Genomic DNA, 21580 nt, shown 5'->3' with positions numbered 1-21580 from the left:
AGTTGGAGCTATAAGCAGGTATGACCTGCCTGACTTAGGTACTGGTAGCTGAATTTCAAGTCTTCTACAGAGCAGTATGAATTCTTAACTGCTCATTCATGTCACTAGTCCCACACAATTTTTTTTAAAGGCTCTAGGATGTTGCAGAAGAGGCAGCAGAAAGAGTTCAAGATCCAGAGGCATGGATGCCTTCAAGGACACAGCATCTCTGGATACAGCAGAGCAGATAGACATACAAACTCACAAGGACCGTGATAGCATGGACAAGAGCTATGCAAACCCAAGCAAGAGCCAATCCCAGGACAGAGAGGGGGTCAGGCATGAAGTTCTACCTCTAGTGGAGGAGTTCCTGGCAATTTCTAGATCTTGGGAGTTGTTGATAATTCTGCCTAGATCCAGTGGAATGAGATACATTCATGAATATTTGGGGAGCAGAAATGGGCACTGATTGGGGGGAAACAACTCAAAGTTTAGTGGGAAGGAGGCAGTGAGGAGAGTTGTGGGAGGGAGGAGGTAAATATAGTAAAAATGTATACAAAATTCTCACATAGGTAATATATGTCATATATAAAAATAAAAATATGTTTTAAAAAAACCTAAGGCAAATAAAACTTAAGCAAGGCCACGGTATACCTGGAGGATTATTTGCCTTTGTTTCTCCCCTCTTGTTTACTTCTAATAAGCTGTATGATCTTTGTCAAGCATCCTAATTTATCATTACTTATAAGGTATATGAAAATCCAATTGGAAAAGCCAAAAAAAAACCTGTAACATTTACAGAACAAATGGCTGACTCTCTATCACATTCCATTTCATATCTGTGTTTGCCAAAAGTACATATTTATATTTAAATGTGCTTAAATATGCAACACATAAAAGCTTTTCTTGATTGGTCTTCTAAAGGCTTGTGAATTTTGTCTTTTCCAAAAGTCAAATGGTGGTTCTGTTGATTATATATATATCAAATATATATATATTTGAATCTCTATTGCATCTTTTTTCCACTTTTTGTTATTTCTTTTCTACTAGCTTGAATTTGTGGCAATGCGCCTGGCTCAGTCTTCTGAGTGCTGGGAATATAGACAAGAACAGCCACATTGGGCTTTTAAGTGTTTTATTAAAACTGGGTTTGGGTCTTTGATCCTTTTCTCCTGAGAATGCTACATTTTAACAGCTTGACAGCTTTTCTGATTTTAGTTGTCTTTTTTTGTTTTTTGAGACAGGGTTTCTCTGTGTAGCCTTGGCTGTCCTAGACTCACTTTATAGGACCAGGCTGACCTCAAACTCACAGAGATCTACCTGCCTCTGCCTCCCGAGTGCTGAGTGCTGGGATTAAAGGCATGAGCCACCATGCCTGGGCCGTCATATTTTTAAGAGGAAGAATTCAAACATTTCTTGTTACTCTTCTGTGACTGTTGTAATCCCTTAGTTTTCAATTGTTCTGGGGCGGGGGACTCAATTCTCTTTCATTTCTGAAGGACAAAATTTCTACGTATTATAGTATTCTTGTTTGGCATATTTTTTTCTTTCTGGACTTTAAATGTGTCATCTCATTTACTTCTGCCTGTACCTTTTCTTCCGAGAAACGTACAGCTACTTCGTTACGATTCTCCCTGTGCAGCATGATGATTTTCTGACTGATGTTGAATTCTTTTTGAAGCTTTGTTGCTTTGATAATAATAATATGCTTCAGGGGAACCTGATGTAATTGGGGTTATTTAAACTTTTTTTAAACTTCTTAATTATCTGGATCTTTCCCAATATTTGGGACATTTTAACCGTTGTCTTACCAAGTAGGTTTCCATGCCTCTTTCTTCTGCCTTTCTACTGTGACGTGAATACTTTGCTTCCTGACACTTCACAGTTTTCAGAGGCTGTCTCCCCCTTCCTTTCCCTTAATTTCTACCCCTCTTTCTCTTCTTTCTCTTCTTCCTCACCCCACAACTGGAATATTTCAAAAGACCAATGTTGAAGTTCAGAGATTCTATTTGGTCCGATCTGTTGTTGAAGAAGCTTTCAACTGTGTTTCTGATTTACATTTTGAACTTCATTGGCTCCAAGATTTCTCTTTGCCTCTTCTTAAAAGTAATCTCTAGTGCTCGCTTCGGCAGCACATATACTAAAATTGGAACGATACAGAGAAGATTAGCATGGCCCCTGCGCAAGGATGACACGCAAATTCGTGAAGCGTTCCATATTTTTCCATTGATAGTCTTCCAACCAAAAAAAGCCCAGGGCCAGATGGCTTCAGCGCAGAATTCTACCAGTCCTTCAAAGAGGAGTTAATACCGATACTAGTCAAGCTATTCCGAAAGATAGAAATGGACGGAACATTACCAAATTCCTTCTATGAGGCCACAATTACATTGATACCTAAACCTCACAAAGACCCAACAAAAAAAGAGAATTTCAGACCAATTTCTCTTATGAACATTGATGCAAAAATACTCAACAAAATACTCGCAAAGCGATTACAACAGCATATCAAAGACATTATCCACCATGACCAGGTAGGATTCATTCCAGGCATGCAGGGATGGTTTAACATACGGAAATCCATCAATGTAATCCATCATATAAACAAACTGAAAGAGAAAAACCACATGATCATCTCTCTTGATGCAGAAAAAGCATTTGACAAAATCCAACACCCATTTATGTTTAAAGTTCTGGAGAGATCGGGAATACAAGGCACTTATCTAAACATAATAAAGGCTATTTACAGCAAACCAACAGCCAACATTAAATTAAATGGAGAGATACTCAAGGAAATCCCTCTAAAATCGGGAACCAGACAAGGCTGCCCTCTGTCCCCATATCTCTTCAATATAGTTCTTGAAGTTCTAGCCAGAGCAATAAGACATCAAAAGGAGATCATGGGGATCCAAATGGGAAAGGAAGAAGTCAAATTATCCCTATTTGCAGATGATATGATAGTGTACATAAGCGATCCCCAAAATTCCACCAGAGAACTCCTGCAGCTGATAAACACCTTCAGCAAATTGGCAGGATACAAAATAAACTCGAAAAAGTCAGTAGCCTTTCTGTATACAAATGACAAACAGGCAGAGGAAGAAATTAGGAAAACTACTCCCTTCACGATAGCCACAAACAATATAAAATATCTAGGAATAACTTTAACCAAGCAAGTGAAGGACTTATTTGAAAAAAACTTCAAACTTTTGAAGAAAGAGATTGAAAATGACATCAGAAGATGGAGGGATTTACCTTGTTCATGGATCGGGAGAATTAACATAGTAAAAATGGCCATCTTACCAAAAGCAATTTACAAATTCAATGCAATCCCTATCAAAATACCTACAAAATATTTTGAAGATATTGAAAGATTAATTCTCAAATTCATATGGAGAAATAAAAAACCCAGAATAGCAAAAACAATCCTATACAATAAAAGATCCTCCGGAGGAATCTCCATACCTGATCTCAAGCTGTACTACAGAGCAACAGTAATTAAAACAGCATGGTACTGGCAAAGTAATAGGCTGGTGGATCAATGGAATCGAATTGAAGACCCGGAGATGAACCCACACACATTTGCTCACTTGATTTTTGACAAAGAAGCCAAATCTATTCAATGGAAAAATGATAGCATCTTCAACAAATGGTGCTGGTCTAACTGGATGTCTACATGTAGAAAAATGCAATTAGACCCTTATTTGTCACCATGCACAAAACTCAAGTCCAAGTGGATTAAAGACCTCAACTTAAAACCAGAGACATTAACTCAGTTAGAGGAAAAAGTGGGGAAGAGCCTGGGACACATAGGCGCAGGAAACAACTTCCTGAACAGTACACCCACAGCCCAGGCCTTAATGTCAACAATTAATAAATGGGACCTTATGAGGCTGAGAAGCTTCTGTAAGGCAGCAGACACTGTCAAGAGAACAAAGCGACAGCCTACTGACTGGGAAAAGATCTTCACCAACCCTTCATCTGACAAAGGTTTAATATCCAAAATATATAAAGAACTCAAGAAATTAAACACCACAAAACCAAACAACCCAATTGCAAAATGGGGCTTAGAACTAAACAGAGAATTCTCAACAGAGGAATATCAAATGGCTGAGAAACACTTAAAGAAATGCTCATCCTCATTAGGCATCAGAGAAATGCAAATCAAAACGACACTGAGATTCCATCTTACACCCATCAGAATGGCTAAGATCAAAAACTCAAATGACACCACATGTTGGCGAGGATGTGGAGAGAGAGGAACACTCCTTCACTGCTGGTGGGAATGCAAACTAGTACAACCACTTTGGAAAGCTATCTGGCGTTTTCTCAGAAAAATGGGAATAGGGCTTCCTCAAGACCCAGCTATCCCACTCCTTGGAATATACCCAGAAAATGCTCGAACACACAACAGGGACATATGCTCAACCATGTTCATAGCTGCTTTATACACAATAGCCAGAACATGGAAACAGCCTAAGTGTCCCTCAGTAGAAGAATGGACTAAGAAACTATGGTACATTTACACTATGGAGTATTACTCAGCTATTAAAAACGAGGAATTCCCGAAATTTGTGGACAAATGGATTGACCTAGAAATTATCATAATGAGTGAGTTCACCCAGAAGCAAAAAGAGACAAACGGTATATACTCACTTATATCAAAACACTAGTCCAAGGGATAAGTCCCATGAAAAACCTTACTTACCAAGAAAGTGGGTCAGAGGAGAGGACATCCTATTGAGACTTTAGGCGAGAGTAGCATGGAAGAATGGGGAAATAACAGGACCCACAGGGTCCTGGAAACCTACAAGAAGAACTTTATGACAGGCAGATCTGGGTCCTGGGGTCCTCCTCAAACTAAGGCACCAGCCAAGGAGAAATAGGCAGTAAACTTCGAACCCCTACCAAGACCTAGCCGACGAACACGATATTTTCCACTGTTGAGTGGAGAGTGAGATCTGATTCTCACGTGAACTCTGGTGCCCCTTTTCTGACCATGTCCCCTGGATGGGGAGGCCTGGTGGCACTCAGAAGAAGGATAGCAAGTTACCAAGAAGAGACTCAATAATCTTAGAGCATACATAGGGGGAAGAAGTCTCCCTCAATCACAGACATAGGGGAGGGGAGAAGGGGGGAAGTGGGAGGGAGGGAGAAATGGGAGGAAACAGGGGAAGGGCTAACAATCAAGATGTAATATGAATAAATTAATTAAAAAAAAAGTAATCTCTAATTCTTTGGTTTACATCATAAATAGATAAGCCTTGAGATGTTGTAGTAAAACAATACAAAAGAACCAAATTATAATGTTATGAGAGATCCCAGGTATCCTAAACCTTACCTTAGTTTAGTTTAGAATGATTAATCATTGTCATTGTCATTGTCATCATCATCATCATCACCATCATCATCATCGTCATCATCATCATTTCTCTTCCTTTCATACAGCACACTTAATCACCCGTGGCTCCCCTCTGGTGAGAGCAGTGACATATCATGGCATGGTGGGCAAGAGGGGCAAATGTGTTAATAGCTAAATGAAACAAATGCCCTTGATGAGCAAGCAAAACCTTCTTCAGATAAAAAAGCCCATCACGCCTTGAAGTGCTTTTGTCTCCCATCTTAATGACATAAGCTGAGTATTCCCCCAAAATGTTTCTTTAACATCTTAAACTTGTATCCTAGGATCTGGAAGACATGCCTAGGAGTGAGCCCACCATCTCTCCTTATTGAACTGTGACATTAAACTGAGCATGCTCATTAGAACACATCTTAAGCTGACCTTGCTGGTGAATGTGCTATCTTTCAACATGCTTTACTATATAAAAATCCATAGGCTTCCTACCTGAAATCTCCAGAACAATCCAGACAATGACATTTCTTCTAGTGCTTTGGGGGACATTTCTAAAAGCCAGGGTGCATGTCTTCTAATGTATTTTTGGCACAGAGTTTCTCTGCAACAGCTTTGGCTGTCCTGGAACTCTCTACAGGCCAGACTGGCCTCAAACTCACAGACATCCACCTGCCTCTGCCTCCCTAATGCTGGGATTAAAGTTGTGTGCCATCACTCCGGCTGTCTTCTAATCTTTTGAAAAGGAATTTTAAGTTTCGAAAAAGTGGGGATGAAATCAGAAGAGGCAGTTGTGACAGCATGTATCATCTTTGCTATGCCCGAATAGAATGTAAGGGGGTTTGGTTATTGCACACTACTTTGGCCAAAGAATTTATCCCTCACTATTGAACAGAAATGGCCCAGGGCACTTATTATTAGGTATTTTTCTTTAGAGTTTTAAATCATGTGTTCATGAGCCCCAACCAGGGAAAAAATGTGCTGCAATATGTATCCCAGAATCCACTTTTCTAGTCCCTAGAGGCAAATACTCAGAGGGCTTTCTTAATTCTCATGAGCAATGCTGGTGAGCTGGGTCAATGTTTACTGTCTTGAGATAGTATATAGAATTGTCATTTGACGCCTCAACAAAGAAGTTTTCCAAACTTTCCAGGTCTCTAGACACACACACACACACACACACACACACACACACACACACACACACACACACACACACACACACACATACCTACACACTTATATGTATATGGTATATACAAACTTCCACCAGACAAATGAATATCCTGTCTCTAGTACACTGATTCTGTGTTCTCTTTACTTTGATATAACAAATCTAGGGGGCTTTGCTTGAATGAGTATTCAATAAGGTTGTGATAGTTTGAATAAGGATGAAGCTTGGCTTCATATGTTTGAATGCTTAGTAATCATCGAGTGGCATTATTTGAAAAGGATTATAAATGTGGCCTTATTGGAGGAAGCATGTCACTATGGGTGGGCTTTGAGATTTCAAAAGCCCACACCAGGTCCTATGGATCAGGATGCAGCTCTCAACTATTTCTCCAGCACTGTCATGTCTGCTACCATGTTCCTTGCCTTGATGATAATGGAAGTGTGAGTAAGCGCCTAGTTAAATGTTTTTTCTTATTAGAGTTGCTGTGATCATCTCTTCACAGCAATAGAACAATGATTAAGACAAAGGTCTTGCACACATTCGGTTTAGCTACTTATCTTAGCCATTGATCTATTGCAGTGAAGAAGCACCATTTAATTGGTGCTTGTTTACAATTTCAGAGGTTTAATTCATTACCATCACGATGTGGAGCATGACTACACACAGGCAGACTTGTTGTTGGAGAATTAGTTGAAAGCTCTATTTCTGAATCCATAGGCATCAGGAAGAAAGACTCTAGGCTGGTTGTGAGTTTTTGAAACCTCACAGCGCACCCCCAGTGACCTATTTCCCTCAAGAAGGCGACACTTCCTAATCCTTTTCAAATAGCGCTACTACTCTCTGATGACTAAGCATTCAACTGGATGAGACTACCGGGGGCTACACTACTCTTAAATGGATCCTGATTTCTAGGTTTTGAAATGCCTACTCCTCTGGTTGATAGGGGTAAAATGTTATCCCTGAAAGAGAATATATTTTTAGGTCAATATACTTCACAGGAGTGGGCATTGCTTGCCGTAGATGGGTTGTGGGATTTATTGGCAGTTCAGTTTCTGCATCCAGGAGTATGTTGGAGCTAGTACCTTCCAGGAAGGATTTTTTTTTTTCACATAACGTGTCACAGAGGGCAGCTTGAGCTTCTTTGGTAGCAGCACTGATGTGAGTCAGGGTGAGAGGTGAGAGTAGCTTTCTGACAAAGTATGGCTGAGCTGACCTTAAGTGTGATTGGCCATTTAAGGCTTGCCAGAGGGCTAGCGTCCACGCTTCATTGTCCACTGTATTCCCAGCTTCCGGGAAATCGTATCTACTATCCTTGAAATAAAAGTGGGCCCACTGTTGCTATGGATAGACTGGTTTATCCCAAACCAGTGGGTAATTTCTTCTCAACATCTTTGAACAATTTTCCATGCTTTTTCTGCCCCGTCCCAAGCCTAGGAATCCACGAAAACTGAAATATTTGAATCCCCCTGTGGTAGCTGTCATGACTTTCCAGTCAACTTGGAGGCCCTCTCTTGGCAGCATGCCTCTGGCTTGTCCTGATCTTCTGATGGGAGTAGGGTTGTTAGTTGAACGGTGTTCTTCTGATAGCACATGCCACGCCCTGCATGGCTTCGTTCTGGACACATGACTAGGGTGATGAGGGGACGAAGAAAAGGCAGATACATGGACAGAAAAGCTGGGGCTTGGTGGCCTCCGTGCGCTCTAATGAAGACACACTAGCAAAAGAGCAACCTGGAAAGTGTGCTTTATTTTGTAAAGTGCAAGTTGAAGAGGTGGGTTTATTGTATATAGCTGGATACAGAAGTGGCTGTGGTGGTTTGAATTGGAATGGCCCCTATTGGCTCATGGGTTTGAATGCTTGGTCTCCAGTAGTGAAAGTGTTAGGGAAGGATTAGGAGGTGTGGCCTATTGGAGGTACAGCCTTGTTGGAGGAGGTGTGCCACTGTGGTTGGCCTTTGAGGTTTCAAAAGCCAGGTAGTAGTCACAGTTCCCTCCCATGCCTACCTGCTGTCTGCTCCCGACCATGTGGGCCAACCTGAAACTGTGAGCAAGGCCCCCCAGTTAAATGGTTTCTTCTCTAAACTGCAACAGAACAGTAATTAAGAAAATAGGTTTGCGGTATACCTCCAAGCAAGGAGGCAGGCTTCCCTCATCTCAGTAGGGGTTCTCTATGGGAGAACCGGCTCAGGCAGCAGTCATCTTGGAAGCTGTGGTTAACTTCTATACACACGGGCCACTTATCCAGAAACACTAACACTTGGACCAGCAGAAGGCTCTGCCAATTCCTGAGCCAGACCTGGGCAAGGCTTTGCCCACAGAGATGGAAAATGTCTGAATATCTATTGTTTTGTTTTGAAATGCCTTCCCCGGGAGGATAGGAGGGAATGAATTGTGTAGAGGCACGGAGGGGACCAGACAGGCAGAGAATCTGTGTGTGGACAGGACCGCACACTTAGCTGCGGTGCCAGCTGGAGTTCTCGTCGGCAGATTCTGAGGCTTCCCTTCCGTGTTCTCTGCGCCGCATGGCTGCCATTTCTTTAGACTCATTTGCTGGCTGAAGCAACCAATGTGCTTTTCTTTCCTGTTTGCGTGTAAAAGACTGCTCTCTTTCTAGATTGTACCGTGAACCTGAAAACTGGGAAGGCAGATCTGGAACCTACAAAATAAAGTTAATGCTGTTATCTATTTCTGAGTCAGGATTCGTTTCTCAGACTTTTTTGTCTCAGTGTGTCCCATGCAAGGAGACCGTTATGCACCCAGCTTGACGCTCACTATCATAAACTTGGTTTGTCTACAAACTAGATTTTTTTCCCCCTTCACTTGGCCAGAGCTCAGTCTGAACTTTTTTTCCTCCTTTCTGCTTGACAAATCTAGGTTTTGTTTTGTTTTGTTTTTTAGCTCTGAGCAATCACACATTAGAGGCTCTTGTGAAACAGGTAACCCAGTGACTGGATTACAGTTCTGGCATGGTTTTTTAAGGTAAAAATAGGTGGGGAGCTGAGTCTGTTGCTTGAGAATAGCTCTGTGATTTTTACTCACTCATTAGTCAGAGACAGCTTTGCGTCCACTAGAGACCTGGCATGTGGTCCAGACTACCCTTGGCTGCCCGGTGACCCACATGTTGCTGTTTTTCACTGAATGGTGAAGTCTAAGCAGCTGCTCTTCAGCATGATAACCAGCCCCAAGGATGTATCTAGTGGCTGAGATGCCACCACCATTTTTAAAAAATTAATTTATTCATATTACATCTAAATTGTTAGCCCATCCCTTGTATCTTCCCATTCCTCCCTCCCTCCCGCTTCCGCCCTACTCCCTTCCCCTATGTCTGTGACTGAGGGGGATCTCCTCCCCCTGTATATGCTCATAGAGTATCAAGTCTCTTCTTGGTGACCTGTTATCCTTCCTCTGAGTGCCACCAGCCCTCCCCATCAAGGGGACGTGGTCAGAAATGGGGCACCAGCGTTGGTATGAAAGTCAGACCTCACTCTCCACTCAACGGTGGAGAATGTCCTGTCAATTGGCTAGGTCTGGGTAGGGGTTTAAAGTTTACTGCCAGTATTGTCCTTGGCTGGTGCCTTAGTTTGAGCAGGACCCCAAGACCCAGATCCTCCCGTCATAATGTTCTTCTTGTAGGTTTCCAGGACCCTCTGGATCCTTCTATTTCCCCATTCTCCCATCCTTCTCTCACCTAAAGTCCCAATAGGATGTCCTCCCCTCTGACCCACTTTCCTGGTAAGTAAAGTCTTTCATGGGACATGCCCCTTGGGCTAGTGTCTCAATATAAGTGAGTATATACCATTTGTCTCTTTTTGCTTCTGGGCGAACTCACTCATTATGATAATTTCTAGTTCAATCCATTAGTCCACAAATTTCGGGAATTTCTTGTTTTTAATAGCTGAATAGTATTCCATAGTGTAAATGTACTACAGTTTCTTTATCCATTCTTCTACTGAGGGACACTTAGGCTGTTTCCATGTTCTGGCTATTATGAATAAGGCAGCTATGAACATGGTTGAGCATATGTCCCTGTTGTGTGGTAGAGCATTTTCTGGGTATATTCCAAGGAGCCACCGCCCTTTTTAAAGGGGAAGGCCATCTGTGTGAACACCAGCAGCCTTAGCTTTTTAAAATAATACTCTAAACGATTGTATGATTTCATACTTTCATCTTTCATTTTCCTCCCTCCATCCCCTCCCATATATTCCCCATGTTTTCTCTCAAGTTCATGACCTATTTTCCTTTAATTGTTGAGTATATATGTATATATACTCATAAATACACAAATATAACCTGCTTGGTCCATATGTTACCATATGTATATGATCTCAGGGAATGACTACTTAATATTTTTATATGCATTTAAATTAAATGACTACTTTATGTCTGGTAGTCCCTATCTAAGAACATTCATTAGTGGCCTCTTGGGTTTACCAAAGCTGTGATTATCCTGTTTATCCCTAGCTCAATAAACCAGCGTTCGGTTCCTTTAGATGGTTTTGTGAAGGCTTTGCGATAAGCACAACATTGGAATCAAATAGAAATTTGCTCCTAAGGGTGACTTTGTAACTTAGCTGGTAGCATATTAAGGCTTTAGTGAATAATCTATTTTTATTTCATTATTTCCTATGGTATAGTCCCTCAGAATCCCAGCCCAGAGTGTACATTATTTGATGAGCTTCCTTGCCAGCTATATATTTTACCCTTTGTGAGGCTAAGGAAGGCTCTATATAGGTTCTCAGCAGCTCTCCTTGAGTAAAATATCTCCAGTGGGAAAAAAATAACCAGGGAGTCTCCTTGGTTCTTTGTTTTCTTGTCCTAAATATTGTTCTCTGTGGCTATTTGGTGTAGTTCCAGTAGATTATAGAAGATTATGTTCAGCCTGGAGAGATGGCTTAGCTGTTACAAGCACTGGCTGCTCCTTCAGAGGACCTGGATTCCGTTCTCAGCACCCGTATGGCAGCTCACAACTGTTTAACGTCCGTGTCAGGGGATCTAATGCCTTCTTCTACCCTCATCTAGAACCAGGCATGTGAGGTGCACATATATACACTTAGGCAAAACATTTATACCCATACAAATAAAATAAGTAGACAAACATAAAAGGATAATAAAACCCAAAAAGAATATGTGTAGCTTTGCCCATCATTGTCAGCAGCACTTATTTTGGAAATGAAAATCCCTGCTTAAAAAGTATAACATGGACGTCATCGGCAGGACCACAGCAGCATCTCCAGGCAAGGGCTGGCCCCATGGTCTTCTTTCTTGGTCTCAGACTGTGGGAAAGGAGTTCCAGATGCTTTCCATTTGAAGTGGCTTTCATTCTCAGTACCTCTGGTACCTTATTCTTTCTCTCAAGCCACAGTACTTTGCTTTCTCTTTATATCCCTATCTCTCAAACCCACATTTTTTTTCAGAACTGGAGTTATGGGTTTGTGTTCATCAATGGACGAAACCTTGGCAGATACCATAGCATCGGGCCTCAGAGAACGCTGTACGTCCCTGGTCCCTGGCTTCATCCAGATAACAATGACGTGAGTTACCTAACCCTGCCTTGATGAGGTCTCCAAAACTCCTAGATGGGTCTTCACTCTCAAGTTCCAGTGTTTTCTTCACCGTGTGCAAGTAGCTTGACTATTCTTACCCCCCGAGTTTTTTTTTCCTTCCAGGTCATCGTGTTTGAGAAGATAAAGAAGGGTTTTTACATCCAGACCACAAACAAACCCCAGCTGCAAAAATGCTGCAAAGAAAATTCTTAAGTGTTGCATAAATCGCAGGATACTCAAGATATTTACCACTAAGAATACAGAACATAATATTACCTACAGAAAAATATGATAATAACCTAAATACCCAGAGAAATGGTTACATACTCCATATTATCCATTTAATTACTATTTTAGTCTGTAATCCTCCAAATATTTAATAAACAAATTTATGTAGTCAAATGCTTAATTCTTAATAGATTCTCTCTGTCCAGATGCGCCTTTAGAAAGGAACAAAATGAAAACAAATTTAACTTCTGCTTTCTCATGCTCAGTCAGGAGGAAAAGAATTAACTTAAATTAGGGGAGACTAAGCATGCTGGCCATCCCTTGCAAAAGAGTATTGAAATAGTCACTTGTAAATGCATGGTTGTGTGTGTGTGTGTGTGTGTGTGTGTGTGTGTGTGTGTGTGTGTGTGTGTGTATGTGTGTGTGTGTGTGTGAGAGAGAGAGAGAGAGAGAGAGAGAGAGAGAGAGAGAGAGAGAAAGTGTTGGAGGAGGAGGTAACATAGATCAGTGATTAATGTCTTTAGGCATTTTTCTGTCCTGTTTGTCTTCAAAGTGATCTCTTGGGTGACATCTAATCAAAGATCAAACATCAATTTGGTTTGGTTTGGGTATATGTAACAGCAAAGTCTGGTACTGTGCCCTGTTTAGCTTATTCCTTCTTGGTTTCCTGGGATTAGTGGAGCCTCTTACTTAAAGTGCACAGGCATCAGTAAGATTATTACACATCCATGAATAATCCAACAAATCTTCTCAAATCACACCATTTGAAGCCAAACACATTCCCTCATATAAATAATATACTGGCCCAACTTCCAACCACCAACCCTTTAAAAGACCTTCTTTTTTTTGGTTGTTATAGTGCCCGTAGGCCTCACGCAATGTAGTAAGTAGTCAAGTCAGATGTCCAAGGAAGAAAGAAACCATTTCCTTTTACATGTACCAATTTAGATTATCAAATTATTACTTGGTTTCAGTAAAAATTAAAATACAGAAAATGACACTGATTAAATTGTCTTTTCTGTTTAAAATTATTTTTTTTCAATAAGTGTGTGTGTGTGTGTGTGTGTGTGTGTGTGTGTGTGTGTGTTGTACATGTGAGTATAAACATCCCTGGAAACCAGGGATGCTGGATTCCACTGGAGCTGTAGCTGCAAGTACTTTGAGCCACCCAACACAGTGCACACTTTTACTGGCAGAGCCCTGTCTAGTCCCCAGTCTTGTCTTTTAAGTAAGAAGCAGTCTGTGGGTAGTCAGAAAACAGCAGCAGCTGTTATTATCCAAGATGCTAGCATCATAGGTTTGCAGTCATTTATAAAAACACAGTAGAGTAGCATAGGGGAGGGAGATGGACATCATTCGTAACAGCTGGAACCTCATGCACATGTAACCAAATCCCAGCTCTCAAGAGCTTGCTTCTTGAGTTTCATACTTTACCGGTCACGTTTTCTTCTCAAACACTACATTTTTTCTTTGACCTTTTCTCCTTTAAAGTATAAGTAGTATGAAAGAAGAACTTCAAATAATGCATTTGCTCTGGACAGTTACAAATATGCAATTCAGATGTTACAGGGCCATTTGCATATTGATAAAATCCCATTGAGTTTTGGATGATCTGATATTTTATGTGATCTCAGGGCACAGAGGAAACTAAAGCACTTCATTTGCTACATGTAAGATTCAGCTCTTCAGTCTGGTGACAATCAGTGACATTTTCCCTCTTCAACATTAGCATGGTTCCGTATGTGGACATGTTCCCTCTTGTATGGTTATGTCCCATTACTATTTCAAGCTAGATTTGAAACTTCAAAACCAGCCAACTACAGCAAATAGGTAAAGACAGTAGTGCTTTCTTTTCAGGGCATTTATCCCAATAGCTATGAAGATGATCTAGTGGCATCTAAACACTGAGTGGTGATATTAAATATTAGGTCCAATTTATATGTTCATTTTTTAAGCTGCAGCATCCTTCAGTGAACTCAGAGTAGAATCCAGCACTGATTCTCCAAACTACCATGCAGAGTCTAACCAAGTCAGCTTGTTGAATCATTAGCACAAAACAGTAGATTTGTCCTCGGTGCCTTTCACTTTCTTTTACCTCTATAATTAAATTCCTGAGTTAGGTACATCATAAAGCAAATAGGCTTCTCTACCTCAGGCTTCTGGAAATTCAAGAGCATGGAATGAGTATCTGCCTGACATATCTGATGGTGTGGTGGGAGTCAGGAGAGAGAAGCCCGGTCATGCCTGACTCATGAAGCAAGAGGAGTTCAGGAGCCAGGCTTGCTGTTGAAACAGCAATTCACATCAAGAAAAATCACTAGGGTCCTCTGAGAATGGGATCAGTCCTTTCTGAAAGCAGCACCCCTCATGACCTAATAATCTTTACACACCCCAGCTCCTCTATGTACCATGAAGTTTCTACTGCTTTACCACACTGAGGGTCGAGATCCAAGTGTATGGGCCTTTGAGGGACAAACATAAATTACAGGGAAGTGTTGCTAATGGTGAAGAAAATTTAATTGCTGACAAAAAGATTTTATACTTAATATCCTAAGAAATGTAGTAAAAAATATATAAGTATTTCCAGCTCCGTAAGAGGAAATAAGAATAGAGATGTTTTACATTGAGAAACAAATTATATGACTTTTAAAACTGTCATATGATTAATATGCATGTGTTTATGAAGTATAAATCCCTTTGAAAATTGTAAGTCAGTAGTTTTAGTACAATCTGTCAACAAAGCTTTAAAAGAAGTACCACTTGCTAGTTATTCTTCTCAGTGTTGTGACAAAATACGTGAGCAAAGAAAGTTAAGAAAGGAAGCATTTATTTTGCCTCAGGGTTTGAAGATAACAGCCATCCTGATGCACCCCACATGGCGGCAGAAGCAAGAGGTAGCTGGCTAAGTTGCATCCCTATTTGGGAAGGAGAGAGATTAAAGGTTGCTTATCAGTTTGCTCTCTTGTTTTTATTCAGTCCAGGATCCCAGCCCACTAAATAGTGTCACCCACAATCAGGAGGTGTTTTCCTATGCTAGTTATTCCAGTCTAGAAATTTCCTTATGGACACGCTCACAGGTTTGTCTTCTAGTAACTCTAGATCGTGCTGGTACTGAGAGTCAACATTGCCTATCATAAGCACCATCTGAGTCTAGCATAATTTCCTCACATCAAAAAGAAGCCCTTAGTTCTTTTGCAGTCACTCAGTACTTCCCCCTTTTCAGCATTTTCTGGCAGCCACACATCACTCTTTGTGTCTTTGGGATGGTCTAGTCTGAAAACTTTACGATGATGTAATCATAAAATCCCATCCAAAACGCTCATAAATACTTGCACATGCTTTCCATCCGGGCTGTTTCTCTCCAGCTTCTGATCCTCAGAGCAAGCTCCTCCCCGCCGTGTGGTTCTTCTTTATGTTAACCCAGGACTCTGCTTTCTCTTTTCTCTTCTCCTGTCTTCCTCCTTTGTCCTCTCTTCCCCTCCCATGATCCTCCTGTCCTCCAAGCCAGCAAACCTCAGCTCTGCCTACCTCTCTTCTGTCCAACCCAGGTATGTAGGCAACGTTATTTAGCCAATCAGGGATAATTTGGAGACAAGGTTACACAGCATCACTTAGCATACGTGAGCATTTGCTAGCAGAACAGTAAGAATCTTGAGGGGTAAGCAACTACCATCTGAGTACAAAGCACCAGATCACACTGTATCACTGAATTATACCATCATCCCTAACTTTGGATTGCAACTGAGCCCCTAGTTGATATGAAATATTATTTCTTTGTGGTTTCTATTTGTCTACCCCTAAAACATTGTCTTCATACATATTGAATCTAAAAGCATAGTGGTTGGGTGGCAATAGGTTTTAAGATCCTCTCTGAAGGCAGAACCTCCAAAGTTTCATGTTTATAATATGTTTCATTTCCATTGAATGAGACCGACCTTCCTCAGGAATCATAGACAGGGCACTTTTTCTCTCAAGGTAAGACTGTGTGCTTATTTCCTTAGTTCAAGCAAATCAGTTGCTGTTTGGAAAGCGTCATTAGTACAGGGTGGCAGTATGCTTTTTAAAAACATGCATCAGTTGTTATGTGACATTCAAAACATCAAAAAGTGAAAGATAGGAAAGAATGCTATACATATTATTTACCTTAAACTTGCACTATGGAGTTGAAGATTCTGAATAAAACACCTACATTTGTAAGTCGTTAAGCACTTATGACCTTAGCCATGTTTGATCTTTGCCAGCTGCAAACACACGATAACTTTATTTCCTAAGTTGTTATTTTATTATTATTTATTAGTTTCCTGCTAGATTTGGTAGCTCATCCCTGTCAACCCAGTCTATTTAGTCCATAGGAGGAAGAGACTGGGGAATCACAAGTCCTAGGCCAGCCATGTCTACATAGAAAGATCCTGCTTCAGAAAAGCGAACAACATATGAACAAGTTAGTTCCTGATTCTAGATGGAAAAAAACCCTCATGACAATAACAGAATGAAGAAGAAGTTTTCCCAACTCATCACTAGTCCACACTCCGCTACCCTTCAGGACAGCCTTGTTTCTGCATGTCCACACACCTTATATAAAATAGATGCATAGTGACTTATGGCTAAAACCCAAGGGAGAAAGACTTTAATCGAATATTTTACAGAAGTTACTTAAGTTTTAAAGTCTTTGAGGAGCAAACATCTATTGGAAACAGAATAAGGGGTTTCTCTGATAAACTTTTTTTCAGCTTAGGTTTCACAAACTAAAAGTTATAGGAAATTATTTTTCACTGACATTGAAATAAGGGCATTTTTGATCTCTGGCTAATGCCTTCATCTTTTTCGAAACCCTGTTTCAAAAACAAAACAAAACAAAACAAAGCAAAGCAAAACAAAACAAAACAAAACAGAACAAAACAAAAAAGTCTTTCTTGAAGTCTCATGAATAGAGTGAAACTTAGTCTGTGAGGTTCTGCTCAGCACCATGAACAGTGCATTACTTGGATTTCTATCACTACTGTGCAATGTTGGGAGTGGCTAGCTTTATTAAGAATGGGTTTGTTAAGAGTGCAGTCATGGGGTTCATGTAGCCTTAGCTTAGGCTCTGCAGCCACCCTTTGGCATGGGTGTCAATGCCCAAAGTATACTAGCAGTAGATGTGGGCTTGTATCCCAGAATGGAGCAAAGATAAAGGCCAGGCTGTTTTTTTTGTTTTGTTTTGTTTTTGTTTTTTTTTTAACTTTTTTTTGCTTTTTGTTTTGTTTTGTTTTGTTTTTCGAGACAGTGTCTGTCTGTGTTAGCCTTGGCTGACCTGGACTCACTTTGTAGACCAGACTGGCATTGCCCTCACAGTGATCCACCTGCCTCTGCCTCCCAAGTGCTGGGATTAAACGTATGTGCCACCATGCCCGGCTCCAGGCTGGTTTAATAGCCTTCTCTTGAGGTTGGTCCTACTATGACATATTCCCCCAAAGACCCAAGGACATTCCACTAGGTCCTATGTCTTAGAGGCCATAGCTTCTCCCATTATCACCACTCTGGGAAATGAGCATTGGGACAATCCATATAGCAAATGGATAAAATCTATTATGGCAAGAAAGACATGGCAGCAGGCAGGGAAGTCATGGCAGAGGCAAGAGGCCGGCTGGTCACACTGCAGCTATATTTAAAAGGCTGACACGAACAAGAAGTAGGGCCATAAAACCCCAAGGCTTGCTGGGTATGGTGGCAGACATCTTTAATTCCAGCATTCTAGAGGCAGAGACATATTTCTGTAAGTTCAAGTCCAGTCTGGTCTACATAATAAGTTCCAGACCAGCTAGGACTATGAAGTGAGATCCTGCCTCAAACTAAACCAAACCAAACCAAACCAAACCAAACCAAAGCAAATCAACCCAGCCCAACCCACCCAACCCAAGCAAACCAAACCACCATCAAGTCCTGCCCCCAGTTACTCACTTTCTCCAGAAAGGCTGTACCTTCTTAAAGATCCCAAAACCTTCTCAGATTGTACTACTAGCTTGGGATCAAGTGTTCAGATATGAGCCTATATTGAAAATTTCATAATTAATCTACAACAGCCCATCTGTTTTCCTATGTGCTTCCTATGAGAATGCTCTTAATAATAGTTGTTCTGGGAATTGCATTAATAGTTTTCATAAAAACCAAAACCATTGTTTCATTTTACCCTGGCCTCCCAATAAACCTGTGTATTTCACTTTTTTTTTTAGCTCCCATGCACCCCTCTGTTTGAAAGTGAATGTTCACATATTAGCAACAATTTCCAATGACATGCCTAGTTCCCAGCTGGGACCAAGTTACATTGTGCATTTCAAGTAACCTAAGCATCTCTCTATCACTCAGATGCAGTGATATCCTAAATCTTCCTGTGTACTCCCTTGAAAGTCCCTGCCTTTGGTTGGTAACCAGGTCCCTCCAACTCAACTTCTCAAAAGTATAATCATGTTCTCTGTCCTCCCTCACTGATTTTTATTGTCTCCTGAGCAAGGTCAGCATGCATGATCGGTCTGCTTCTTCCCCATAAGGAGAAACCACCTAAGGCCGAGTTCTAGAGTCATTTTCCTTCTCCAACCTCACCTACCATGGCATTTATTTGATCCCCTTTTTGGCGTAGACCCTCGAACAATTCATCTGTGTTTGCCACCTGCCTTTGTTACTTTCCTGTTGCTGTGATAAAATACTCTCACAAAAGCAACTTGCAGGGGAAATGGTGAGTTCTGGCTTACAGATGGATGGCCATAGTCCATCCATCACGTCAGTGAAGTCAAGGGAGTAGGAACTTGAGGTATCTGGTCATATGACATCTGCAGTCAGGAAGCAGAGGGGGACGAATGCTGCACTCAGACCCTTTCTCCTTTTTACCCAGTCTCGGACCCTAGTCACAGGAGTGGTGCCTTCCGCTTTTGGAGTGGAGCTTCCCAATTCAATTACCCTAACCAAGACAAACCCTTACTGGCACACGCAGAGGCCACACAAATTAAGGAGCTCCCTCACAGTGGTGCCTGGAAACTTGTTTACTAGGTGATTTTAGTCTGTCAACCAATGCTGTCACATCATTTTAAGTTCCTCGTTCACTTTTGTTTTTGTTACGTGTGCGTAGCACTGAGCATCAACCTTAGGCCCTTTCTAGGCCCTTTCTTCTAGTACATTACATACCCAAACTCTTTACATGTTTTTATTCTGAGCTGCGCAAGCCCAGGAACATTAGCCACATCTATCTCATCTGCCCTGTACAGGTGGGGCGGCTTTTTTATTAATGAGCATCAAAATACATCAGACCTCCCCCAACACTTGAGCTCACTGTGAATCTCAGATTAGTATAGATTGGTTCAGATCACCAATATCTGATGCATTCCACATACCTTGGTCCATTCTCAACAGCTGCATCACCCTAGTTCATCACTGCCTCCGCCGGGGACACTTTGTCTTCATGACTTTGAGGACACCCTTGTAGGTATAAGATTTTTGTGTAATTAAAATGCTGATTTCTGCATACACACCCCCCCAATCTGGTTGTAATCCTTGTTCTGAGAATTTCCTGTCTCAATGTTGTATAGACACTGCTCCCCAATTGTTCCCTCGTATACCAAAAAAGCAGTTGACAGCCTCATCTTGCCTACAGACAGAAGGAAAGAAACAAAAAAGAGCAAACAAGACAGGTAACATAATTTGCTGATCCCTCCACATGGGAACAGCTCCAAGACTGACTGAGACATAAAAATATCTCCATTCAGGACTTGAACTATGCATGGCCAATAAATCTTTGGCTGCAATATCCTCAAAACTTATCATGCTATTATTTTAAATGGCATAGATAAAATTTTACTTTACAGAGAATTATCTTTAACTGAACTGTGCTCAGTGCACAGCCCATACATATATTAATACAGAAATGTATAATACATTTGAAAGTTTACTATTTTGCAGAGCAAGGGTACCAGATACCAAAAAAAAAAAAAAAAAAAAAAAAAAAAAAAAAGACAAGACAAGTAGCAGATGTGATCCAACCTCACAGACGGCCTCAGTAACTGTATCCTCAAAAGTCTGCATCCAGGACAATCCAGCATCACAGACTGTTCCAGTCAGGACGCCAGTTAAGCCCTGAACTTTCTCAGCATTAAGAGACTGGACAAATAAAAATTACAGCTAGATTTCTTCAGACTGGATCATATTCCAGTTTTCTTGCCCCCACCTCCCAAACTACATCCTGAATCAACAGAAAAGAATTTAAAAAACTATTCCGCATTCCCATGGCGGGATGGATGGCTTTTGGTCATTGTATAGGTGATAGTTGTTTGTTATTGTTTTAGAGGGGTTGGTTATAGGAATGATAAGTAAAGAGGTAGATTGTTGAATCTATTTTTAGACCAAGGAACATTAATAAACCAAAAATATTACAGTTGTATAGACGTTTGTATATTAAACAGATTTAAGATTATATTTTGCTACAACATAAGGTATTATACCTATGTAATTCTTAAAACTACAGTGTTAAGTTATAATCATTTTTAAAAAATGTTATAATCATTTTAAAAGCCGCTATTGCCAACTGTTTAGGATAATTAACAAATATATATTAGTAGTTAGACAATCAAACTCATGATCATACTGGATACTAGTTTAGTTAATTATAAAAATATGGTTTTTAGGTTGACAGATAAAAATAGCTAGAAGCAAACAATTCAGATAAGATAGATAGATAGATAGATAGATAGATAGATAGATAGATAGATAGTCTTCATAAACCTCAGAGATCCACAGAATATGACAGTTAAAGATTTTATTACCTCAAATCATTTTTGACAATGAGACAGGTTTGCTCCTGGCAGCACCCCTGTTCTATTTCAAAGAACATCAAAGGTTTCATATGTGGCAAGCTAGCTACTGAACAAGAAAATAACTATCCTGTATCCATTACAGACAGAATACTGTCCAAACTGGACAAAATGGATTAAGTAAAAAAGTCGATTGCCAAGCTTTTCAAGGACAAAGTAGGCAAGTCCTTTATAATTCCTGTTTCACAAAAATGTCTATCAGATATTCTGAGCCAGAAGGCTAAAGATGATGCTCCAACATTATGGAAAAATTTGGAGGGACTGTCCCAGCAGCCAAATATCTTTGTCATATCTGTACTTTCAGAAGCTGATTGCCTGCACTTCCTACATATTTAGATACTATTTATTCCTTATTCAGTCGCTGATGTGCATAAGGGTATTGTGTAATTCAAATGCTCATTTCTGTACCCCTCATATCTGGTTGTAGTCCTTGCTCGGAAAATCTCCTGTCTCGATGTTATATACACACTGCTCC

The 21580-nt window shown here is 40.6% G+C and overlaps 1 protein-coding gene across 6 annotated transcripts in view; it reads left to right on the top strand.

The window, feature by feature from the left end:
* Window positions 1-12436, top strand: part of GLB1L3 (galactosidase beta 1 like 3) — a 45263-nt gene extending 32827 nt beyond the window's left edge. For all 6 annotated transcript variants that reach the window (XR_014779675.1, XM_084784191.1, XM_084784189.1 and 3 more), the window contains 2 exons: window positions 11912-12028; window positions 12164-12436. Coding sequence is in view for 5 of the 6 variants with exons in the window: in XM_084784191.1 (XP_084640317.1) it covers window positions 11912-12028; window positions 12164-12253 (207 nt within the window). In the remaining variant the exon portion in view is untranslated. The remainder of the gene's footprint in view (window positions 1-11911; window positions 12029-12163) is intronic.
* The last annotated feature ends 9144 nt before the right edge of the window (window positions 12437-21580 follow it).

This window comes from Acomys minous, assembly GCF_964271855.1.
Source record: "Acomys minous genome assembly, chromosome: 5".
Taxonomy (NCBI): domain Eukaryota; kingdom Metazoa; phylum Chordata; class Mammalia; order Rodentia; family Muridae; genus Acomys; species Acomys minous.
This window is presented reverse-complemented; position numbering and strand designations above follow the sequence as displayed.